The sequence below is a fragment of the Phyllostomus discolor genome, chromosome 2 (genome assembly GCF_004126475.2).
Source record: "Phyllostomus discolor isolate MPI-MPIP mPhyDis1 chromosome 2, mPhyDis1.pri.v3, whole genome shotgun sequence".
Taxonomy (NCBI): Eukaryota; Metazoa; Chordata; class Mammalia; order Chiroptera; family Phyllostomidae; genus Phyllostomus; species Phyllostomus discolor.
In genome coordinates this window covers 74179438-74206065 of record NC_040904.2, presented here as the reverse complement: position 1 = coordinate 74206065, position 26628 = coordinate 74179438, and the positions used below count along the sequence as shown (strand labels likewise).

At 35.0% G+C, this 26628-nt stretch overlaps 2 protein-coding genes and 1 long non-coding RNA gene across 5 annotated transcripts in view; 1 reads left to right on the top strand and 2 right to left on the bottom strand.

Moving 5' to 3' along the window:
* Window positions 1-13988: 13988 nt before the first annotated feature.
* C2H3orf38 (chromosome 2 C3orf38 homolog) lies at window positions 13989-20834 on the bottom strand. Of its 2 annotated transcripts, none has more exons than XM_036017956.1 (3): window positions 20297-20834; window positions 17645-17886; window positions 13989-15947 (listed from the first exon to the last, which is right to left on the bottom strand). In XM_036017956.1, exons 1-3 carry the CDS (start codon window positions 20421-20423, stop codon window positions 15372-15374), a joined length of 945 nt encoding a protein of 314 aa, XP_035873849.1. In that variant the 5' UTR covers window positions 20424-20834; the 3' UTR covers window positions 13989-15371. The 2 variants fall into 2 exon arrangements, with proteins under 2 accessions (XP_035873849.1, XP_028360381.1); XM_028504580.2 differs by having other exon boundaries at window positions 13989-15950; window positions 20297-20831.
* LOC118498870 overlaps window positions 20655-26628 on the top strand; it is a 58936-nt gene continuing 52962 nt past the window's right edge. The window contains exon 1 of the long non-coding RNA XR_004901358.1: window positions 20655-20788. This is a non-coding gene — a long non-coding RNA (uncharacterized LOC118498870). The remainder of the gene's footprint in view (window positions 20789-26628) is intronic.
* The window catches only part of ZNF654 (zinc finger protein 654), a 77222-nt gene continuing 76443 nt past the window's right edge, over window positions 25850-26628 (bottom strand). For both annotated transcript variants that reach the window (XM_028534125.2, XM_028534128.2), the window contains one exon: window positions 25850-26498. In XM_028534125.2, the coding sequence (XP_028389926.1) occupies window positions 26491-26498 (8 nt within the window). In that variant the 3' untranslated portion in view covers window positions 25850-26490. The remainder of the gene's footprint in view (window positions 26499-26628) is intronic.

Below are 26628 nucleotides of genomic sequence, written 5' to 3'. Positions count from 1 at the left end.
GCATGAGGTCTGCAATTTTTTAGTCTCTTTTGTTCACTGCTCTTTTATTTACCACCAAGACTAGTGCTTAGAACACAGTGAGCACAGAATAAATTCATAATGAATAAACAATTTAATAGATGAGTAAATTAACACTGCACTCAAGAGAGAATTCGGTGATTGGTTAATTTCAAAAGATCTTACAAATCATATTGCTATTATTTACTAGTAAATATTAATTTTTTATCTGTTCTTTTCATTTCTAACACAATTGGGCACCAGATATACTCTGCCTCATATTTATACCACCACCATAATCTTTTAACTTCTCCATCCTGGTTGTTAATACTGTGTTCTAATCTACTTTACATACTGCTGCTAAGTTCATATTTCTAAGAGTATTATGACAACCATTCCCTGGCTCAGAAAACTGCTGAGGCATCTCAATGTCTAACGTAAAGTCTCCAAAGGTGGCCCTAACCCACCTCTACTCTACTGACTTTTCTTCTATTACTTGTCCTTCTTCCATCATGCTGCACTACCATCACAGTGCCTGTTTGCACGTCACAAATCCTGCCTTGAGGCTGCTCCTTTGCATTGGAAATGAGTGTTAAAGGTCAGATAACAAAAATTTTGGGCTTTGCAAACCATACACTCTTGGTCACAACTACTCAGTTCTGCCCTGTAGAACAAAAACAGACCAAGAATAAATGAATGAGCATAGATACACTCCAATAAAATGTGAATTTCATGTAACGTTCGCGTTGTCAAATGTTTTTTTAATTTTTTTCAACCATTTAAAAACATTAAAACCATTCTCAGCTCAAGGTGTTCTAGAAAAACACATGTTGAACAGGCTTTGGCTCTTGGACCACAGTCTACCAACCTCTGTTCTACATGAATCTAAGTCTTGCTCTTTACTTTTAGTTCACTCTGTAAATGTTTCCAGGCTATTAGAACTAACTGTGCTGTTTTTTCCTTATTAAATTTTCTTCTGCTTATATAAAAATAATAACCATATTTTATAACTATGTGTGACCATAAAGGCAGCAGTTGCTGTTTGCTGTTATTAGAGATGTTAATGTTGGTGCACTACATTCACCATCACCACATTAAAAAAAATTAAAACCTATTATTTAAAAACCTGTTGTATGTAGCTTATTTCTTCAATTTTAATATACTTCCTCATCCCCCTTCCCGCACACAAACTTAACATTTCTGATATAGGATTTTTTTCTTTATATATCCATTGAACACGATGCTAATTTTTACCACCAGAAAGTAACTAAATTAATAATGTACCTTATAACCAATAAAATCTTACAATATGACAAATCAGAAAACTTCTCAGAAATTTTTCTTTTGTTTTCATTTCTAGTTTATGCTATAATAACCATAGCTCCCTAGATCTGGGAATATGGTTTTGATTTGGAATGTTCTATTAAGTACTCAGAGTTTGTCTTCATTTTAGTTTCAGAAAATATTACCACATATCTAAAGCATGAGTGAAAGTGGTTTTCCTCCCCAACATTATCTATCTGAGAGAGTGAAATGAAGGTCACATTAAATACCATCAAGTCCTGCTCTTCAAACTTGTTTGCTACCTTATCCTCTAAAAGAATGTTGAAAACTTTATCACCTCCCAAGTTTTGAGTTAACATTTGAAATATTTCATTACATTACTAAGTAGCTGCAAAAAAGTAATTTCTATTTTTTAAAACAGAAGTGTTAAATCATTCTTTAAAATGTATCCAACTTCATTGAGTTCTCTACCCCCCAAATCTACTGAAATATTTATAAATAGGTTCCTCTTTATAATTAGAAATTTTAGTTGTATTCCTTTAATTTCTAATTTTATTCTGATTCTCCCACAGATTTTTATCCCAATGTGATATACTTTATGCTTTAAAAGACTTATTAATCACAACACTTCTATGTAAGAAAAATTTCATAATTAAAAATAATAACTCTATGTTTTAAGTGCTAAAATTTTCTTCTGGATTGTTATAATTTTTAGTATTATTTAAGTCATCTAAACAATATAATTCACACGTTTTACTGAAAATCATAATTTAATTAGATGAATTTATTGCTATATGAGTTCATCAATCATATTCACTTTTTGATACAAGCATGAAAAATCATGTTTACATTAATAAGAGAAATGGAATTATAGTATCATCCAATATTTTGAACATATTCCTAAGTAAAATTTGTACATTATAGTATAAATTTTACATCAAAAGAAAAATTTCAGAAGATGATGACTTATGGCCAAGATTTATTTTTAGAAAGTGATCTATCAAATGAAACTGTAATTTTTTTAATTTTGTAGAAACTGAGTAATTTTAAAGCTTAGCAGCCACTTGAAAAACTTTTGTTGGACACTACTGTAGTGATTCCTTTCAACTGTACCAACTCCAATAACCCAAAAGATTTTGCTATCACCAGGCAATGCACTACAATGAGGCTGAGAAGGTGCAAGAGAAATAGATCTTTCTTGTGTAAAGTGGAAGAATGGTAACTATAAAGCAAGGCTGAGTATAGTCAAGGTCATTTAGGGAGAGGGCAGGAGATTAGGGATAAGGAAATTGATTACCTTAAAAGCCTTTATACCAACTTAAATTTTCCAAAATCTTTAGGTGCCCTTAGAAGTTTGTTTTCCAGCTGCAAGTCCACTATTACAAAGCCAATTCCATTAGGCAGACTTGGAAAACTCAGAGAAAAGTCTTGGCCACCAGATGTCACTAAAATTCCACATTCTACTTTAGGATGCTACTGCAAACTTCTTTCCTTCAAAATAATCAGCCGCAGCATCTGGGTTCCAAACAAGAGGAGGATAAAATGTTCTTGACCCCTTCTTAATTTTGAAAGAAAAAAATGCAATAGGGAATGAAACGCCAGGTAGTTTTGCAACAGTATGTTGTGGTGCTTGGGCCTTCACAAATTTGTGTCTAGCAATATGTAACCAAATAAACATGTTTAAAAGGAATTACAATTTAGTATTTTAAAAGCTTTTAGAATCAATTTCACTGAGTATTTAAAAATTAGTTATTGCTTATTCAAGAGTGGTATATACTTATACTACTCACTATACTTTATGTATCTTGAGAACTTGTTTATTGGCATGCTACCTTTATTATAGGTAAGAGTTAAATGCATCACTATGCAAAGTCTTGTGATTGGGATGGGTATTTTAAAGGTACTTGTGAGCCCTGGCTGGTGTGGCTCAGTGGATTGAGATCCAGCCTGCAAACTGAAAGATCACCACCAGTTTGATTCCCAGTCAGGGCACATTCCTGGATTGTGGGCCAAGTCCCCAGTTGGGGGCATGCCAGAGGCAACCTTAGCACATTGATGTTTCCCTCTCCTTCTCCTTCCCTTGCCCTCTCTCTAAATAAATAAAATCTCTTTTTAAAAAAAGTACTTGTGAACAACTTGAAATTTTCCCTAATGTGCAAGTTCAAGAGCTTCTGAAATGCCAGCCTTACAAAGACTAGCCTATAGGAGGTGAACAACGGTGTGGGGATTGATGGTGGGAGGTGGGGGGGGGGGGGCAGCAGAGGAGGGCAAAGGGGGACAAATTGAGACAACTCTAATAGAATAACAATTAAAAATTTAAAAAAGATAAAGACTAGCCTATAAAATGAAGGATCATAGCCAGCCATTTGAATGTAAGTATAGAAGTATGACATATTTATGTATTTACTAATTATGATAATGAATAGAAGCTTAATTTTGGTTAGGAAATAACAAGGAACATAAAAATTATTGAGACTCTCCCCTCCCTCCAATATATTATACAAAACAGGTCCATGCTTTACATATTTCTAAAAGAAAGACTGTCTACTGATAAGTGACATGTCATTAGTCATTGTAATTCATCAAATGTGAACAAAAGAAAATAGCTTTTTAAAAAAGTATTTTTCATTCCAGTACTGATAATGTTTCAAACTAAGCCTTAATTTGGGTGGAAAGAGAAAGTATGGAATGAAGTGATCTCTGAAAAATTGCCAAAATATCAGGATTATAAAAGGACAGAAAATAAGGGCAATGAATGCTTGTTTAAAAATAAGGCAAACAAACAAACAAAAAAATGCAGGCAATGTTTTCAGTTGCAATGCTCATGTGAGAAGGTGATTATTGCTTTAAGGAAAAAAAACAGTATATAAAGTCAGGTCAGCATAAGTGTTTAGTGTACAACTTGTTGAACCTCTCTTAAAAATGATGTGTAAGTATAAGCAGTTATGTTTTCCCATAATTTTGTTCTATATTACTATGTTCATATTGAAAGAGGAAGTTTATCACTGGTATTCTAAAAATAGACATGTGATTTGTATAACTGCTCATTTTCTTATTGATCCACATATAATATTCGTCACATACTTTCACAATGATCTTCTTACCTAGCATCACCAAAAGAAAAATCTACCTGCAGATGGTGTTAAATGGATTCCCAACCTGTCCTTTGCACTCAGTTTAGGAAAGTATTCTTTCATATTATGCTGCAGTATTTGGGAGTGGTTTTAAATAAGTACCCAAATATCCTGTTTCAGCAGTAAACCAGGAAAATGAGATTGGGGGAGTTACTGGGGAATAAAGTTCTGTAAAACTGAGCCATTTGCACAAAAGTTGTGTAAGCTTAAAATCATCTCAACTCCCTGCCATTACAGTTCACACTATGGACCTGGAGGGAGGGATGTCTCTTCACGACAGTAGACAGACTGGTTGAGATGCCACAAGCGAGATACCTCACATCAAGGAAAAGCCCTTTACTAACACTAACAATGTCACCAAGAAATATTTCAATCTCTGCTTTTATCTCAAAACCTCCTGTAAATGCCTTTCCTCTGAAGAGGCATAACTGGATTAAAAAACAGTTTTGTAACTTCCTGACCAGTGTTTCATACAGTGCCATTATAAAAACTGGTGTAGACACAAGAGGTAAAATTTCATTGTATTTCTATTCCTTTCAACACTGAATCAGGGTCTTCATGGTTTCTTGTTGAACAAGTAACTGCTCTTTTAAGAATGGGATGAGTTGACGACTTTTTGTATAAGCCTCTTACTTACCTAACAACCACCATCATTGCCGCCCCCAAAATGGTGAACCATTATTAAAGATTAACATATCCTTTCTAGTCCTCACCAAAACTTATTTTCTTGTGTAATCTGTGTTTTATATTCAAGGACTTCTCAGTCATTTATGCCAAATAATGATTTAGGCACTGTACATCTATGGTTTTGTCTACAAAATATCCTCTAGAACTGTCCACCATAATTCTTTGTTGTTCTAGTTCTTGCCCCAATAACATGAAGATTTATAATACAAGTTGCCTCTAACAGGTTACAAGCCCTATTCATACTCGGAGACTACTGACTTTTAGTGACCCTAAACACCATTGCAACCCCCTTCCATCTGCAGGAAGTAGCCATAGAAGAGACCCTACATTCCTTTCCCTTAGAAAATTCAGAGCCAAGATCCTTAAGGGGGGTGGGAGGGTGGGGATGTAGCAGGTAGATAGGCATGAGCTGACTCGCCTCAACAGATCCCCAGAGGGTCCTATTTACCTGCTACATCCCCAGAGGGAGGAGACAGAGGGTCCCCAGGGTGGAGAGCCCCAGGTATCTAGCAAAGGGCAAAACTACAAGCCCTTGTACCACCACTTCCTTAAGCATTAACCCTTGGAGGTGACACAGGCCTCAGCTGTGTTTCAGCTTCAGGCCCAGAGAAGCAGCAAAACCAGTCAGAGCGACCCATGGCTGCCTCAGGACCAGCTGCACTGACACTAAGTGACCCTCTCTTCTCTGGTGACAACCTAGCCATGGATACCACAACCCTGAGGGGCACCCCTGGAGGGCTGATGAATATTCCACCAAGACCTCCATACAAAAGCCCTTAAGACAGGGGACCCAGTGCTGTGCTTTTTCCAGAACACACCCATACCGTACCTCCCCCCTTCCCTCTCTCCTTCTCCTTTTGCCTCTGTAATGCCTTTCCTGAGCCCATTTCTTCTACAGTTCACTTCTTCTAACTCTGTGACTGCCTCTAAGCAAACTTTCTCTTATAGCTTGAAAAAATAAATATCCTCCAGAATGCATATAATAGGAACTGCTCTTCTATGCTGTTACTGAAGTATGCAACCTTCTTAGAACTTTTCTAATAACATTGTTTTCTAATCGGAATTTGTTATTGAGACTGTTTGTACAAGCTTTGCGGCAACAGTGTTTATTACTTTGCTACAGATTTATTTAATATTTGAACCTAGCCTACAAATTCAGACAGACACAAAAGTAACAGATTGCTTCATAGTTGTTAGAGGCTAGCATGCATTATTTCTGAGGATTATATCCGATGGCCCAAAGCAGAAAATACAAACAGAAAAATTGACATAATCATTAAGATCATCAAGATCTTATCATTAACAATCATCAAGAGATGTTAAAATGTCTTCATGTCCAAGTAATTGATCTTAGGCAGGGACCCCAGCAAATGATGTTAAGGGAGATGGCTTCTTGTCATCAAGTGCTCAGTGTGCTGTGTGTGCCAATCATCTGGGACAGAAACTGGTAGCAGTGTTTATACTTGGTTTTACTTTAAGGAGTACAACTCTGCATGATACTTGTAACTTTGGACTCTTCTCCACCTTGTATGACAGATTTTAAACTAAGATGTATTATATATTTTACAGTTATTCAGGAAAAATAAAACTACTTAACTAAATTCACATACCAAGTGCGACAATTCTGATAGTGACATGCAAATACTGGCAGACCATGCACTACTAACCAGTGGTAGGTCGCAGGCCAACTTCCTTATGTAATTCAACTGATGTGTTGAAAACATCCCACTCAAAACCAACTGTACAGCACATACACATTCTAATTCTGCATTCACAATGAGGTTTCTTCCTAATATTTACATTAAGGTCTTTAATTAATGGTGGTATTTGTTACTATTTTCATGAACCACAAAAAACAAATTTGCCGTAACATTAAAATCAATAGGAAAGTCCATTACTGAAGATGAACACATTAACTTCGTGTTGGCAGAGCTAACCTAACCAACATGGTCCTTGTCATGTTACATACGTACCTAACAACCACACACTAACAACAGAACACCGTTAATGAGTTTTTATAAAAGTCATATTACATTGAAATTTATAAAATGTGAATTATGTGCATAAAATTGGCAAAATCTTCCCTATGTGAAAAAAGTTTCAGTGCGTTTTTCCCTCTGTCTGAAACTGCCAGGCTGTTTACCAAGGATTGCCACTCTTTCAGCCGCTCTGCTCTAATCCAAAGGTTAGGGTTTTACCTACAATTCAGATTAAACCCTAAAACATGACAACAGTTAAAGTGGTAACAAGGGCACCAATAAGAGATCGCAGTGAGGCAATTTCTAATAAAATAAACCCTTTATTAAACAGTAGACATTACTTTACATATTAAACAAAGTGAGAAAAGCTAGGAAACTAAAAAATACCTGGTACATGGTAAAGTGCTCAATGTTTACAAAATTGAAAGAATATTTAAGAGAAAACACTGATATATTATTTCAAACCAACTTTTTCTTAGTCCTAAATCCTTGTCATAGTTTAAGGCTGCTTTTAGAATTAGAATTATGGCTCATTTTACAATTTCTTTTAATTCCTAGGAGTTCATAAAATTTCTCTTAATGATTTTGTGAGTATTGTACTCGTTCCAGCATTCAAGCCCCTGGCATGTTTACCCATCCCAATTACCTTGTTTCTGAACTCTAAGCCAAATCTGTCATAAAGGTCTCCGACCAATGGAGTCAATACAGCAAAACCACTTCTTCTGGTTAAATGTGTCCTGTTAAAACTTCCTAGAATTAACTCAATGACCTTATGAGCAGTACTCAGTGCCATCTTCCTACAAAAAATCCTGCCCAAATATATCACTGTCTCCAATGTCACTCTTAACTGTTTGGCAACTCCAATTCTCTTTGAAGAAATTTGTAGTTCATTGGTGGGGACTTTTTTTGTTATGTTAGTAACATCTTTGTTTTTACTAAAGATTACTGGCAATCTATAATTTGGCCATCTGTAAACCACTTTCCACTTTTCTTGATTAACACATGAAAATATATTTTGAACATATGCAACAAAGCAAAAGAGTTTTACAGAATGGTAGTTTCAAACTTTAGGATTTCTAGTGGTTAGAAAATAGGAAAATATTTTAAAGTCTTCGTACTTTTTCCTTTTTCTATTGTAGATTTGACGTGTAATATTTTCATCCTTTTGCCTTTCCTTCCTATAAACAGAAATGCACACATTACACACACTCTTAAAAATGTATACTTGTTAGGAAAAAAACAAAGAATGAAGTGTTTTTCAATGAGCATGACTTATGAGGAAGCAAAATAAAAATCCTTAGCAATGAACTACAAATTTACTTAAAAGGAATATTCTTGAGTTGCTAAGAAGACATGTAACCATAAAACCATGTAACTTCAGACTTAAAAATCACTTTACCCAATTGGTTTATTATGTATAAAGAAATCAACGATTACAATTTAAATCCTTTCAAAATAAGGTAGTTGCAGTAGTCAGATTGGAAATAAAGAGCAAGAAAAAACACAAGTTTTGTGGTAAAAAAAAGAAAACCTCAAAATCCCAGGGAAAAGTGTTCATAACAAAATTGTGTAGTTCCCAGCACATTACTTATGTGTGTGTGTGTGGTGGGGGGGGGGGGGGGTTGGTTTCTTCATCTTTTACAAATGCATAAAGCTTTAATAATTTTATCTCTTAAAGAGTGTTGATTGTACTAGAGCTCATATACCATATTCAGGAAGGTAACTTTGGCTTTGTTCATTTCACAAATGTTTACTAAGCATCTAATATATGTGCTAGGCATTGTCTTTAGCAGACAGGAAAAGGACTAGGAATACACTGACATAAGGTTCTGAATGAACAGCAGCATTTGTTCCTTTATTTGTATCTTTAGTAAATACTGAATACCTAATCTCTGTGCAAAGCAATGGAAATGCAATGAAAGTGAAAACAGTTTCTGCTCTCAGTTTAAAATCTAGTGGGGAAGATTATAAATTAATAAATTAAAGTAGCTAAGTACTAAGACTAAAACAAACAAGGTGTTCTCATAAATATTATCAACAGGGTGTACTTGGTCTGAGAAGAAACATCTAACACATGTGGCAAACACAAGGGTGGCGGGCCGAATCCGGCCCTCCACCTTGTTTCGTCTAGCCCCACACCTTGTTTCTACCCGGTGGCAGTGCTGAGCTCTTGCTTACCTGTTAAGGAGTAGTTACATTTATACAGTTCTAAAAATTACATTTGGCCCTTGAAGGCAGCTGCAAGGCTGATATGGCCCCCTGTGAAAATGAGTGACACCCATGATCTAACCCAAATCCTCAAAAGTGTAAATAAAACAGCCATGCAAAAAGCTGGGGAAAGATTATTCTAGACAGATGACATACATGTCCTAAAGAGAAAAAATGCTTGACTTATTGAAATTTCCAGTTGCTAACTCCGTTTTAATCATAATTCTTTTCTTTCTCCATTATTAGACTAAAACAACAAAAAATTAAATCTACAACTTCATATACCTGCCAATAAAAGCACAGGGATAGTATAGGATAAGTAAATACAAAGACTACATATACAGTAGTAAATGCAGGATCAAATGATGTGTGAAAATGAGTGGAATCCAATTTAGCTAGTTATGAAAACCAGACTTTGAAGGTAATGCAACACCACTGAAGTTCTGAACACGGAAAATATGATGAAAGCTGTACTTTAAGGGAATGTCACAAACATGTAAGAAATATTAAAGCAGAAAATAAGTCTAGGTTTATGTAAAAGAGTCTAATTATAGCAACAGCTGAAATAGAAAACAATACTGTATCTGTACTATACCCAGAAATGGCAAGAAATTGAACACACGAAAAAGACTAATTCTCAGGCTGAAAATACAACAGTCATAACAGGAAGGGAAGACTGGAGACTGTGATGTGACAATGAGTTCAAGAAATTTGATATAATGGGTACATATACATTTTATATTTAGGATTTATTAAATATTTAAATAATTATTTTATATTACCCAATCACCATTCTTTTTTAAAAAAAATATTTATTTTTAGAGAGAGAGGAGGGGGGAAAGAAAGGAACATCAATGTATGAGAGATACATTGTATTAGTTGCTTGGACTTGGCCCACAACCTAGGCATGTGCCCTGACTGGGAATCGAACCTTTGGTTCTCAGCCTGGCACTCAATCCACTGAGTCACACCAGCCAGGGTCATCCCAGCAGTTTTAAATAACTACATGAGCAACTTAAGAGGTTTAATTAAAACACAATACAGTGTGCGTTGACACTCATATTCTGTATTTCCATAAACAATACAGAGTAAAGGCATCTTTGCTTTGGCAGTAAGTGCCAGAAAATGACAACCTTCATATTGAAGATAACCAGTCGGAAAGGATGCATCAAAAACCTACCACATGTAAGAGGCAATATAACTTAGTAAGTTATCACCAGACTCTCAGGCTCTCACAGCTGGTTTTAAATCTAGGCTCTGGCATTTGCTCCAAATGCTGAGAGGTCAAGTCATTCAACCCTGTTTTTTTGGTAAAAGAAGTACAATGATATCTACCTCATTTAGCTGTCCACAGGATGAAATGAGATGATAAACACAAGGAGCACAGAAAAGCACCCAGCATATTAAGCACCCAAAATTTAGCTTATGTATCCTTGTGCAAGGCACTGGGGGAAAAGATTGTGAAATAAGTAAGACTCACCAGTTCTAAGAATTTACCTAGAACTTATTTCCTTATGATCTATGTAAGGAGGCAAAAGTAACTTACATGCAACAATTTGAGACAATTAAGTGTTGATACTATTAGTAGAGTTAAAAATGGGAGATGAAAAAGATGAATGCAAACTCATGCAACTAAATGGATCCAGGAAAAAAGGCTTTCCTTAGTTAATTTTTTGTTCAGAAAACACCACATTGTTCAAGTAACACAGCTGGCAGTGGACTGCAGGGGATTCCTTCAATCCTTACATTCATTAACTCAAATATAATTTCACACTTGAGATTCAGAGTATCTAAAAACTGAAAATGAAAACTGCTAACCAAAGAATCCTGACTAAATAACTAACTAAAAGGGAAAATTAAACTTGTCAGTACTGATAACAGAAATTAGGAGGTAACAAATTTTAGACCTCTGATTCTAATTAACACAAGTAATTCTGCAGATTCTGGTTTAATATTTTGAGGTACATTCTAACTCACAGCAAATATAGCATTCAATTTTAATATTAACACGTTTTTACTGAAAGACTTCCAGAAAGGTTTGAACTAGAAAAAATAAGCTATAAAGATTCAGTGCACTCTGATACAATTCTTAAATATTCTCCTTCTAACTCTAAATAGTGATCTGTCAAAATATCCTATATTCTTTATTGATAAAATCTATATGACTTAGATTATTAAAGATATGACTTAGCTATTTAAAATGTCAATTATATTATTTCTTCTCGTTCTGACCATACAAAAGGATATTACAAACCCCAGCTATATGTAGACACCTTAGGCATCTAAGGACATCCAAGACACCTTAAGACATCTAAACCCAGGGACTGAAGTTTGAATTCAACATAATTTTACATACATAACCTAGTAATGAATTATTTTATCTTGCACTTGACTCAGTAAGTCACGAACTGTAGATGCTCAGTAACTATATGCCAAATAAGGTTACAGAGAGCCCAGATACAGAAAACCCTGTTTCTAGCACCGCGGCTGTGCTAGCTGCAAACTAGCCACATACAAAGATAACAAATAGGGTGGGGGGTGAGTGTGGGAGGTGAGGTGAGACCACATGGTGTAAAGTAGATCACGTATGGAGGCCCTTCAGAGAAAATGTTCATATTTTTAAATACCTTCTTAGGGTAGTTTTTGTGAGGGTCTTGGGAAAATATTTCTAAAAATATTTTCCTTTTCGCATTTTTATCACTCTAAAGCATGTTCATTGTTCTTCAAATTTTTCTTGTCAAAATGAATTCTGATTCTTGTTTTACTTGACAATATTTCAGTAGGTTTTGTCTTAAATCTGACATCTTTTGAAAACTATAATTTACAAATAAACAGCTATCATAAACTAACAAGATTTCCTAGGAATCATGTATAAGATTTAGTACTCTAGCTTTGGGAGTCTGGCAAGGGCACAAAGTTTCCAAAAATAACTTTAATTTTTAATATAGTAGAACAGTAGTCTGGGGGTAAATAAAACTATTATGGCAGTATTTTAACATGAAGTATAAGAATTCCTGTAAGATTCACAGATGTGCTTTAAAGAAGTCCAAGAACTCAATGAAATAATATGCAACAATTATAGTATTTTATGCAAACATACTTTTTCTAGGGAGAGGAAACATAGGTCTTATTTTTCAAAAGGTCGATGAACACCTCTCCACAACCCTAACTAGGAATGAGTGAAGAAAAGGGCATCTAAATTTGTGAAAACAGATACTAAGAAAAATGTTAAGGTATGATTTTCATTCATTTTTATGATGTACTTAGCCACAAAAGCCATTTTGTTAAAACACAATGTTCTATTAGCTATTTTTAAAATTAAACCACTATTCTTTAAATTTTTTTCTGGTGCTATTAAAATTTTTACTGGGACTAAGTAACTAGCCTTCCTTTAGCATAAAAATGTTAACTTTTCTGAAAACCCAAGAACATTTTCCTAACAAGTGTTTGCCATTTGCAAGTAGATTTAATCAATTAGAGATGGTTTTTTTCCTATTACTGTTCACTAATGAGACACATGAAATTTTTTGCATTCCAGATACTAATATACTGATATTACTATTACTTTGAGATTTATTTCCCCAGAAAGATACTTGATGTATACCATATTTTTAGGACTATAAGATGTACCTAGGCTTTAGAAGAGGAAAATAGGGAAATTTTTAAAGAAAAAAATGTGGTAAAATATTTAATATCCTGTGACCCTGCTCCACCGCTGCACCCTCCTACCCCCACATCAAGCCAGGCAAGCTACATTTGGACTATAAGACGCACCCCCACTGTCCTCCCAAATTTGGGGGGTGTGTCTTATAGTTCGAAAAATGCGGTGATACCATTATTAAGCTACAGCAAATCAAATCCAAGTGCTCCTGTGATCTGACCACCTGATTACTATGATTTATGTATAGAAAGTTTTATTCTTTACCACTTGCCTCCACAGACTTCCCAAACACCAGCTGAATGTGATAAAGCAAGAGACTAGGCTGGGGTGGGGGTCTCTGCCCTATGCTAAAATGAACAGAGCAAGGGCAGTAGGTAAAAGGAGAGTTCAATCTGCACTGTTCTTCTTGGCTTCTTAGAAGCCTACCCAAGTTTTAGGCTTCATGAACAAATTTCTTTCTCCAAACTGGGAAGTTTATCCACTTCCCTTTAACAGTTTTTAGGTAGTCTTGGGGCCCCTGCTAGTATATCCCACTCTGACCTTGGACTTCTGAAATTCAGGAAATTTTAAATTAAAGTTCAAATATTTCCCAAATCTGAGTTAGTTTGAGGCCTAAGAGTTCCCGTGTATCCACATATAAAACTCAAACTGACAATGTGATCAAAAAAACGCCATTGATAAGAATCACCAAAGACAAAAACCCAGACACAGATTCTTCTATACAGAATGTAAGCTTCTTTTGCTCACTTTTTCACCCATTCAATTAAACATTATGTCCTACAGGTGTGACCAGCTGTGGGGATTCACAGGATATAAAACATAACTCAAATTCTCAACAGATTTAGTGTATCAGGAAAATTTCAAATGTTCAAGGGTGATTAAAGCAAACATGCAGTTTGCAGCTTTACCTGAGCATCACACATATTAAAAAATTCCATTTTACAGATAGCTAGAAGTAATTTCTGCCCATCCTGAGCATCCATAGTTATATTTCTGCAGACCTTGACATCAACAGCACAAAGAAAATGAATGAAAATAATTTTTAATTTATCCTTTACTTAGGATATTTATCAATTACATGTTATAATGCCATTCTCAAAGAAAATTTGGCTTTAAACAATACGCTATTCCAATAGCTGAGAAAAGAGATTCCCCTCTTTTATTAAGTTTTTTAGGACACATCAATTTATACTCCTCATTAGAGGTACGACACTTAAAAAAAAAAAAACAAGAAAGTATTTTCTTCCTGCTTCCACAATTCTTTCCAGTCACCCTAGATGATCACAAGCAGAGTTAAAGGTAGAAAGTCAATAGGTACAATACAGCATCACAACATTTCCCAGCTGAATTTTTTCCCAATGGGCATTTTGGAAATTAAAATTACAAACTAAATCCAGATCGGCAAGTAGCTGTTGGGTGATGAGAAATTTAAATTTCAAAGCAAATATGTAATTAATTTGGCAACTTAACCTCATAACTCAAACCTAGTAAAACAAATCACAGTTGAAAAAATTCTAATAATTTTAATTTATGATGAGGGAGTATGCTCTTAGATTGTAATTTTTTTTTTTTTTGGTTCACCTCATCCAACATCAAGCAAGAGGAATACAGTAATTCACTTAAGGGTTAGAAATTGGGCACATCTTTTGAAAAATTTCAACAGTGTGTTTCCTTTATATGGTGTTACAATAAATACTCCATAAAACTGTTAAAGCCTTACACGATAAGGTCTGTCTTGAGCCCAGCACTTATCATTGTCTGAAACAGTTCAGGAAGTGTTGCAGGTTATAAAATATTTACCTTGGACTACAGTCGGTACTTTGAAGTATGTTCTTCAAATTTTAAAAAGGCAAAGTAAATTTTTTTACACCTGCTAAGTTGCTGGACTTTTTGCATAAGAATGTCATTCAAGTTTTCTAAAATATTAACTTTGATTTCACATTAAACATCTCTAATATATGTACTTTGAAAAAAACAATAGTCATTAAGATGTGTTTGTAAAATTATCCAGACCGCTAAAAGAAATTTGAAAAGGGGAAGCCTTGAATACATTACTCCTTTCCCACATGAAAAGCACACTCATTAGCAGAATATTCACTTAGTTAAATAAAATATTACCTGGTTTCTAAGGCACAATGTTTATAACATCTAAAGTAGAATTTATTTGATGAACTGCATTAAGCCCTCAGAACATTTGCTGCAACTTGAGTAGAAAGAGGCAAGTATTCACATAATATATTAGTCTATAGTCAAAAAAGATATTTCATTTAAAATGTCAATGTAATACCTAGAAGAGTTTCTTTATAGATTGACATACAGTTCTTACTGCTTTACAGGGTAACCTAAACTCAATTTTCTTTTGTTCAACAATGTCTTGTTTCCACTGCATAAAGCTTGGTCTCTAGTTCCATGACCCAATGCCTACCTTACATTATGTTGTACTTCACCGGTACCACATAGAGTGATTACGTTATAAAAGGCCTCTAGATCACTTGGTTCAAATTTAATAGCTGGTTTCATTAATGCTCCGGGAGCAAGTGAAGCCTCTCCAATAATTCTCAGGTTGATAAATTTGATTTTCCAAGTATTCTCCACAAAAGGGCAGCGGATGAGTCCAAAAATTTGTTCAAAAATGCCCAAGCAAGTGTTCCCTCGGTGGACAGTCCCAGCAACTCCAACCATAACCAAACCATGGGGAGAAGAGGCACATTTCAATCCGCGGGAATCAAGGTTGGGACTGAGAAAAAGATATTCTTCTTTCACTAGTGACAGCAGACGAAGGCTCACAATTTCTGCTCCTTGGTAGTCTATCACATTTTGTTCAGAGGTGTTATAGTAAAACCTAAGCTTGACATCATGCCAGAAGTGCTGTGGTCCCCATTCATCTTGAGGTGGTCCAAGAAAAGGATTCTGAGAATTAAGAAGTTCAAAGAACCAGTGACAGAATTCTTTTCCTAACTGACGAAAATCAACTTTTTCAGTTTTATCTTCTTTCTCCTGCTGATTAAAATACAAAATAAAACCAAGGTTAATTCTCTTATTTTTCTATCTAACCTGTTTCAGAAGGGATATGAACTACATGTAAACTCACTAAAACTACCATGCATAGTAAATTCTCTCTGCAAAAAGGGGAAAAATCGTTTTAGAATTTCCAAGATTAAACATCTAAAAATCCAGCTAAGAAATTAAAGTTTAACAAAGCCTCTTAAAATATCATCATGTACAGTCAATAATGATTTACATAAGCATCTCCTATTGATTGTGGCAATGGTTTCACAAGTATGAAAAAATATGTCAAAAACTTTCAAATGTATGCTTTAAGTGAATATATCTGTGGCATATAAATCATGAAGTTGACAATATCAGCTTTTAAATAGATATTTCTAATATTGAAATAGGTTGTTTTCTATAATCACAATGGCTTTTACACTACTTCTCTCCCTGCCCCAAAGAAAATGTTATTGTAAAAATATACCTGATAGGCTAGATTTTCATTCACTTATTTATTCCAGAGCATAATACCTCATTTACATGTTATGAAATCTTACATTTACTGAGCACATACTATTTAATATATTGGGCACCATGCTTTGCACTTAAGTTCTACTTCCTTTTAACTTCACTAGCTTTGTGATCTAGGTATTATCCTTATGCCCATTTTATAGATTTTTTTTTAAAGGCTCAGAAAGGTCAAGTTATTTGCACAAGTTCACATCTAATATGGCAGACACTAATTTGAAGTCACATCTGTCATGATTTCAAAGTCAAAGTTCTTTTCAGTACATTAAGGAAGTCCTTGTAAGATTCTTTCCTAATGTGAAGGTAAATATCTCTCACTGTAAAACCTTATTAACTCAAAGTGCACTTTGAATGTGGTATGTAGTTTAAAAATCTGCAAATGGCACAGAGGTTCATTCAATCAACATTTAAATATTCACACAATATACAGTGTGAATGTACAGTGGGGATATAAAGGACAACGAACAGCCAACATCAGCCAGAGAAAATTTACAACAGAGTTTTTTCTAGGTTAAAAAAAAATCAAATGTAATGAATAAGTTTCTTTTATGAAATTTTTTCAATTTAATACCAAAGAATGTTTTCAAAATGAGAAAGGGCTTACAATAGCATTCATTCATTCATTCATTTTTCATTACTTTCAGAGAGACAAAGAGAAACATCGATGTGAGAAAGAAACAAAAATTGGTTGACTCCAGTAAGTGCCCAGGACTGGGGATCAAACTTGCAACTAGGCATGTGCCCTGACCAGGAATCGAACCTGCAACCCTTCAGTTATGGGCCGATGCTCCAACCAACTGAGCCACATCAACCAGGGCAATAGCATTCTTTTAAAGTTAAAAAAAAAAAAAATTACAGAAAACTAGAGGCTAAATTAAAATTACATTGATCCAGCAGTCTATCCACCCTCTTTTAAAAACCAAATACTCCTGATTTGATAAGGGGATAAATTTTTTTTGCCTCACAAATCACAATAATATTTTATATACATTACTAAATGTCAGAAATATTGTCTTTTAGATGCTTTATTGGTCTTCCTTTAGAATACATAAGATATGAAGTAAAGCTAAAAATTATTTTAAAAAACTGTTAACATGTTACCCCAGATCTAGAATTAGGCTAAAGAGTCTGAGACAAAACTATGGTTCAGGTTGTAACTCTAAGATCACTTTTACCTGTTGAAAGATTTTAACATCCATAGTGGTCTTAACTGGCTCTGGTGTTGCCTTCAATTTCAGATGTAATTGCTTTTTCCAATAATCCTTTGCATGCTGGATAAGACAGTGTTTTTCAGTAGCTGGAGGTATAATAACCCCCTGTGATGCCAAGTACTTAAATATGACATCTCGGTGGACTTTTTTACGCTTCAGAAGTTCTTCTACATTTTGACTGTATGCTAATATTGCACGAATAGCATCTAGAAGGAAATTGTAAAGATAAATAGAAAATCATGAGTCACTTGTACATTTGTCCAAAGTCAGCAGATACTCTATTTATACTCGTCATGCATTTTTGCTTCTACGTGAGATGGTTATCATTTTTTAAAAATAGGTAGTGGGTTGTCAGATTTTGTTTTTTTTTAAGAAATTTCTTTAGGCTTTAAACTTCCCTACCTAAAATTCCCTCTCATTTCACTTTTTATAAGATAAAGTGAATTTTTAGCATTTCTTTTATAGTGTTTTAAGAAAAAATTTGAGCCAAAGTAAAAAAGTTTCTAATAAGTCCAATGGACCTAAATTCAGTTACAATCCATAAAAATGGGTAAAGTTACAATATTTAGATGTGCAAAAACTTTTAGTTCAATCTCCTCATTCTATACATAATGAAACTTAAGTATTCATGAAGTATCAATAACCATACTTCTAAGAACAGGCACAAACCCGATTGTACTTTTTTTAATTAGAAAATTATTTTAAATGATAAATCAAAGATTATTTTTAACATGTGTGAGGTACACAGAATAGCAATAAAATGAACTCTCAAGTACACAGCATGCAGCTTAACACAGGAAATAACTAACATCTTTGAGGCTGTAATTTTACACCTTCCTACTTAATACCATTCCCTCTTCCCACCCACTTCACAGGTAGCTATTATCCTAAATGTCATTTACTATTCTCCCTTTTTTTAAAAATAGTAGTTGCAGCATAACTATGCATCCCTAAACAATATAGTTTTGCATTTTTTGAACACTGTAAATTTCAACCCATCAATAGTCTGTAATCTTTTCCCTTAATGTTTTTTCTGAGATTAAACTACATGAATATACATAGGTCTAGTTATTTCATGTTCACTGTTGAACCATAGTTAATTATATGGCTATATCACAAAGTATCTATCATTCTTTTTATCGTGCGTGTCCAATTACAAACTACTACTTTCATATGCCTCCCACTGCAGAGGGGCAAGTGGATGAGCATTACCTATGAGCTTGTTAAAAATGTGAAATTTCTGTACCCACACTAAAACTACTGAACCAGAATCTGCATTTTAACAAGATCCCTGAGTGATTTCATAGGCACATTCAAGTTTGAGCTCAGTCTAGAATGTGTGCCTCAGAATAAACAATCTTTCATTTTAGGAGACAATGTCCAACTTGTTTTCCAAAGAGGTAGTTCTAAAAGTTGTACAGGATCACCAAAGCTTGAAGTTTATACATTAAGTTTTTTGCCAATATGGTACATAGAAAAAAAAAAGATTGTATGTTTTGGTTTTCATTTCGCTGCTTTCTAAAGAGGTTACCTTTTCATATGTTTACTGATTTTTTTTCCTCTTCGAGAAATGTTTCTTCAAACCGTTTAACATTCTTGTACTGAGAACTTCATTTTTATTTGCTTTTAAATCCATCAATTAAATCCAGCACTTTAATCTACTATAATTTTAAATTCACTCACCTGGTCTTTAGAGGTGATTAGAATGTAAAATATATAAATGTGAAGAACTACATTAAGTCTAAAACCACTTTCAGTCTAAATTCATAGGAATTTCTTCTTGTAATGTTTATGGTACGAAGTTTCAGATGAGATTTTTCTTAAATGATAACAATGTAAACCTGACTTAAGTAGAAAACTACAATCTTAAAAAGCTGATTCTTAGTAAGTAAGCCTTTACTAATGCAGGGGGCAGTAATTTTTACATTTAAAAATAAAATCCAGTAAATTTAAAATAAAACTAGACAGGTGACACACCAAAAGAAACGCTTAAGCTACTCATTTTTATACGTACTCATTACAATCAGGCTGAATGTTAATAACCCTTGAAATCTATTCTACCGAAATGTTTGACTCTGAAAATGGTTTTTCGACTACAAAAAAATCATCTCAGAAAACAATCTGGATCCAAAAAAAACATGCATTCAAACCACCTGCTTTTATTACAGTGGTTGTTTTAACCAGTATATTGATACAAATGTTTTAAACTTCCCAGCTTGAAAATGCGTGAGCAGCAGCTGACACACTCAGCTGATCAAAACAAAATGGAATACACCCTGGTTCCCCTTTTTTTCTCAAGTGACTATTCACGTACTCTGGTTCCTCCAAACAACAAATAGTTCCCTATAACACTCAATGGGTAAAACCAGCGCCTTTTCGACTGCCACAACCTCCCCCAGGGACTGGGCGCGGCGAGGCAACCCGAGGTTGCGTTGTAGTTGCAAAACTGCTGAACAGCTGCGCTGACCGAGATTCCTGAAGGTTCCTCCCCAGCGCAGTACAGGATGAGTTGGGGACAAGGCCTTGCACCTCCTCCACTCACAAGATCCCGTTACCTGGGGGCCAGTGAGGCCTCGGGTGCGGCGGCCGGCCTTGGGGATAGGGTTCTAGCCTTACCCTGGCGGTCCTCAGGCTGCACTAGGCGGTTTGTGATGGTGTCGCATAGGGCCAAGATATCATCGTCAACCAGTAGGGCGAGCATGTTACGACAGCCCTCTCTCTCTGGGTCGCTGAGCCCCGACATCTCGACCCCCAGGTAGGGGGGAGAGGACAACGCCAATAATGTCGCTCCTTTAGGCCCAAGGGGCCGGCGCCTTGGCAACAGGCACCGGAAGTGCCTTTCGTGCTGTTCGTATCCAAAGCGCCTCCGGTATTCCAAACCCTTGGGCGGAAGTGACCGCCAATGTGGTCAATCAGGAAACGCAGTGCTCCAACTTGTCGTTCCGGGATGGCAGGTACGGACCGTGGTCCCGCCAATCTCACTTTAGGCAGCACCCCGCTTACACCGAAAACATCGACCTTCCACTTGAGAGCTGGTTGTGGAAAGCGAAGCCCTGAATCCTCAGGAGTGCCTCCTTCCAGAGTGCCTGGGGCGGCTGCGCAGTGCAGGTGCGTGGAAAGCGGGAGTCGGCCCCTTAGTGTACGGCGAACTCCCGTGATGCCGCGGGGCCGGCCAATGGAGGTACCTCCTCCCCGTCCTCAGGCCCAGCCCCCTGGAGGGCTTGAAAGTCCTATGGGGCCGCTTCGAAGTTGGGTGTGCCTATAGTTTGATTCTCTTAAATTGTATAGTACTGTGTTAAAATGCTATGGTTTTAACAATAGACTATGAAAAGTTGTTTTTGTTTCTCTGCAACCATCCTATGCCTCACCTGCCTGTCTTTCTGCTTACTTCCCTCTCAAGCTGAGCTTGGCTGTTGCTTCAGTAGGGGCTTAGTTTTAGGCTGGGCAGTTGTCGCGTAGCAATTTAAAGTTAGGACGCTGGAAGTCGGAGGCCAGGGTTTTACTCTGCCATTTACAAATGGTGACCGTGGGCAAGCCGTTTTGTCCCACAGTTTCCTATCTCGAAATGAATCTAGAAGAGATACCTACAAAGGTTGTTGGCAAAGGGGGTGCAGCAGAAGGAGGGCATGAAGAACAGTGCCTGTCCCTTCTTCAGAAAGAACGCAACACGTATTAGCTGTTAGCACCCACATTCACGAGAGAGAAAGACAGTCCTGCTGTCCTGAAGGAAGTCTGGATTAGGAGTCAGACTCAAATCACTTGCTTTATAAGGATTTCTAACAAATTCTGAGGTGCTTCTGATTCTGCCGCTCTGGGGACCACACTGTAAGAATCACTGCTGGTAGAAGTCTGTAGCTAACTTCATTTTTTGTCCCTGAAATCAATAATCATCAGACAATCTAGCCCTCTCAATCTGGATCTATTAGATCCGCTTATGTTCTACATTTGTAGGGAAAACTGCATGACCAAAAACTGCATGGAGTTAAAGGTTTTAGGACACATTTGATATTTCAGTTCCACCTAGTTATTAGCTATGTGACTTTAATCAAGTTATTTAACTTTTCTGAATCTAGGCTTCTAAAAAGCAGTGTTCTTATCTACTGTCACAATTAGGGATTACACAAACAAAATAGCTGGTACACAGTAATTTAGTAAAACAAGAAGCCTTTTTTTCGCAGTGTGCAGCACCCCCAAATGCCATGTACTATTGGATTGCTTTCATTTCAAATTTTGCTATATAACCAAAACTTGTCTGTTATCAGTTGGTTCTTGAAATCAGTATGAATCTTACATCATGCCATGAAAAGCAACCTATTTATCTTGGGAGCTTACTTATACGAGTATTTCATTGCTTCTCAGAATTCCTCAAGTTTCAGGAAATAAAAATGGAAAGGGCCGATAAACCCAGTAACTTTATCTTAATACCTCAAATATATTTATTTGATAGTTTAAGACCACTTGACCATAATTCATAGACAGAATTCTAGATCTCATCTCTAGAATGCTTTAATAACTTTCTGTGTTTTTCAAAGCATAACCTTTGTAATTTGCACAAAACACTGTGTTCAACACAGTATGTGTTCTTCCATTTGCAGTGCTAACTTATCACATTAAAGATGTTCTTTTACTATAGTGGGCCCATTTTTTTTTCCAGTTGCAAGTTACAGCAAATAGTGTAGGGGGTTTTCCTTTGTTAGTGAACCAAAACAGTAGGAGCCCTCATGCTCAAGGATGTCTTTTAGGTACAGATTACTTGGCTTATTTTCCCACTGAAATGCTTTTTTAGGTAATTTTGTCTTTTGCATCTCACTTATGAATGACTTCAAAGTTTTTGTTTTATTGTTTTAAATTCCACCAGAGACTCTTCATCTTTGGAGAATTACCAACATAGATGAATCCATCCCCTGCCTTGCTATTGGAGAGTTCTCACATTTGTCTTCCAACTAAATTTGCAGAGTGTGCTATCTCACACTGAAAACATTTACCTGAAATGACTTTAGTAATTCTAGCAATGTGTAATTCCTGCATGTGGACATTAGTTAAAATAATTTCTAACACAGTATTTTTATATAAACTTTTAGATTTATCTTTTTTGTTTTTAAAAATCATTCAATATGAACATGGTAATATAAACTGAAATACCTCATTTTCTTATGAAACATAATAGAAATTTCTTATTTAATGTATATCTTAAGCCTAATTCCTTTTGAAGCATTGTGCTACATAAAACTGACCACTTCATTACCAATAAGGACAATGTTTTATTGAACAAATCTATGTACAGTACAAAAAATTTCTTGAAATGAGACACTATTGTTGACTTATTGCATCAATGGCTCAGTTTTAATTTGTACTCTTATAAAATGCAAAGTAAAATAATGTTCAACAAGGAAGCACAAATCCCTTTCTTGCTGAACCTGTAATTATCTTTCACATATTAACAATCCCAAAATGCATATGCAGCATTTAGTCATTCTGAAAAGGTGTTTTACAGTACCAAATAAATTAAAAAATAAACACTATTATCCCTTTTAGATTTTTAATCCATACAACAGCTTAAACCAAACATGAAAGGCTGAATCTTCACCTGTGATTTGAGAAGAATCACAAGTTCAATGTTATAAATTATCTAGTCATTATATAACTGGCAGTTAAGAAAAAACAAAAGCGATTATGGCTGGAGCCCAAAGTACCAGTGTCCTTATCCACGGAGATTCCCCCTTTCTACCTCCTCCATAATATCTGAGCAGCAAAAATTCAGATTTGCTGTTTTCTTGACCTTACTGAAACATAACAGAAAGTTAGTATTTAATGTTTTGAAGGCAATTTTTTAAAATTTAAAAACAAAGGATTGAAACTTGGTCAATTTAAGATAACACATCCTCAAAAGAGGAGTAGAAAAGAAAGAGAATAAACTGAGGAAAAAGAAAGCTTCTTTTTCTTCTGGATTCCAGATTAGAACTATTGGAACTGATGTGTTTACTTTATAAAACATACATAAAATGTACACATTCTTTCAATAGCAATTATTTGAGAAATACATTAAGAGGTTAGAACAATGTGGTCAAATAGAATTTTATAAGACATTCCTTGACTTATGTATAAACCAGTTTGAACTCAGAAAGTTTTCCCTCAGCAACACAAAAGCAGAAATAAAACTTCAAATTAAAGACAAAAAAAAATCACACATGGTATATGTTTAAAACATCTTGGTATGAACTACAAAGTCAATGAAAATACTTTGTAGACATGGTAGTTTCAACTTACAAAAAATAAGTTAAAAATGTTAATTTGCAATTTTAAACTTATGGAATATGAAGCAGAAATTATATTTGAAAAAAAAACATAATTGTTCAAATGAACTAGTTTCCAAACAAACTTTATTGCATGATTATTCTAGACTAAACTGAAACAAATCTCAAGTGTTGTATTTTTAGTCTCAGGGAGTATGGAAAACATTTTAAGGTGACCTTAAAGAATTTTAAAAAATCTAATTAATTTGTATGTACTTGTGCTATTTAAAAGTAAGTCACACAGCCTAATGTAGGCTACATTTAAAAAAAAACAACAACACTAAATTATATTGGAATGGTATGACTGTCAATTGCATAGTAGTGAATGTCCATGATAAATAAGCTAATAAAATTGGGAAATTTTTTAGATGTCTGATCTATCATGACCTATCATGACTTGAAAATCCTAATTTAATAAAATCTGGGTGTACCCTGAAAGAAATGTCCCACTTGCTTGGTAAGTTCATTCAAGAAGTTTTAATATTCAAAGTATTTGGCTATAGTAGGAGCTGATGAGATTATCTACTTTGAACAAAAATGTGTCAGTTGGAATACTGGAATATTTGGTTGACACTGGTACGATACTAGCTCAGTTTTTGAAGAATCTGCCTTTGCCTTTTGTTCGTTTTATCCCTGCTACATATTAACACACTGTTAGGTAAATGGAGGTCTTTTAACCTTCCTCTTTTAGAAAATGTACAAGTGTTGGGTCGGCCAAAAAGTCCATTTAGTTTTTTCCATAAAATGACACATTTTTCATTTTCACTAGTAACTTTATTAATTTGGATATCTTGAGTACATCACCTGTCATGCACATGGAGTGATGTTGGTTGTTCTTAATATCTCAATTTGATCACTATTAATTTCAGCTGGTTTACCCAATGGTGGAGCATGGGCCAGCAAGAAATACCCAGCACAAAACTTCACAAACCACCTCTGACACATTCAGTCACTGCACCTTCTCCATACATTGCACAAATCTTTTTTTTGCATTTCAGTTGTGTTATCTTTCTTAAAATGATAAAGCATAATATGCCAAAAATGTGTATTTTTTTCTATCTTCAATATTGAAATGGCTGCACAAAAATTCACCGATTTTGATACCTTTTTTTTTAAATGCATGCTGATACAATAGCTGTCACAATACAATGTAATAAAATTCCTTCCAATGAAGTTAAACACAACTAAGCGCTACTAGGGTCATCTTACAGAAAAAACAAACGAACTTTTTGGCCAACCCAATAGAACATATCTGAGAGGGTATTTAAAAAACACTTTTTGTCTTAACAATTTATTGACAATTAAGTTAAAATCTTCCTTAGGAAAATTACTGGTCATTAAGGAAAATAAATGTGTCAATATATCTTACTGTATTCTTGTGCAAATTTTTGTGTAAATATTTCCTTTCATATATATATATAAAAATTACTATTCAGACCAAATTCATCACTAATAAATACAAACAGATAAGTAGTATGGCTTATTTTATAATTAACTCTCCTAACTGAATAAAACCAATGAATTCTTGACCTGATTCTTAGCTTACATTTCTTACAGCCAGTTATTTTTATATGGCTGTACTTACATAACTCACATCACTGTCTATAGGACCTTACTATGAATCGTCAAGCAATGTCCTAACACTACTCTATATACAAATAGAAATATCCCAGTGTGCTTATACTATTATTCACATTGAATAATTTGTAATTCAGTGTTTTCCTTCAACTAGACAGCCTTTCATGGTCTTAGGTTCTTCTAATCTGTCCCCAAAGTAGTTGCTGGTACTTTTTCTATTTAATTGACACTGCTGCCTTTTAAATACTACAATTCACTGGTATTGTAAGAATGGAAAATGGAAGGTTCTATTAAAGCACTGTTGTTTTGCAAATTTTCAATGCTAGCATGCCATTCATTGAACTTTGACTTGTCTTTTCAATCATCTGGAAACAAGTCACAATGTATTATGAACAGAATGGTGATAAGTCAAGTTTTATTTTCATGTATCAGTTTCTAAATTATAGTAAAGCAAATAACAGTGATTCCTTAAATCATGTTTGACAAGAAGGGAAGGTCATAATCTGATTACGCATGACAAGAAAACAAATCCCATTTGTAGAATACTTTATTGTAAACCAACCCCCTCCCCTTTATTAAATAACAGGTTAACTTTTCCCTTTCTGTAAGGCCATAGCTTGTTTCTCTTTGACTAGTTGCTTGAATATGTTTTTCACATAAGCAAAACTGAACATGCTGCTATTAATCTCACAAACTTTTTTTAAAATGTGGTTTTCTGGATAACTGGTACTTTGGGAGTTTTGAAATAACCCTTTTGAAATCTAACCCAGCACATCTCTGTGAGTTCATTCTGGACAATGTGTGTTGTCTTTATCTTTAGTAATCCAAGACCACTCTAAAATTAAGGCCATCAGGGAAATAGCAAACTGATGATGCATTTTCTTGTAGTGCTTTTTTCACACTACTGCTTGATCAACAGATCTTTCTCAAACATTTTTATCAGGCACCTGTAAAAGAGAACAGGTCTATTAATTCAAATTTTATAGATGTTCATCTGGAATTCTAAGTCAGATCCCTGTTTATTTATACCCTTACACATTCAAAGAATACTGATTATCAGTAGAAAGACAAGCTTTT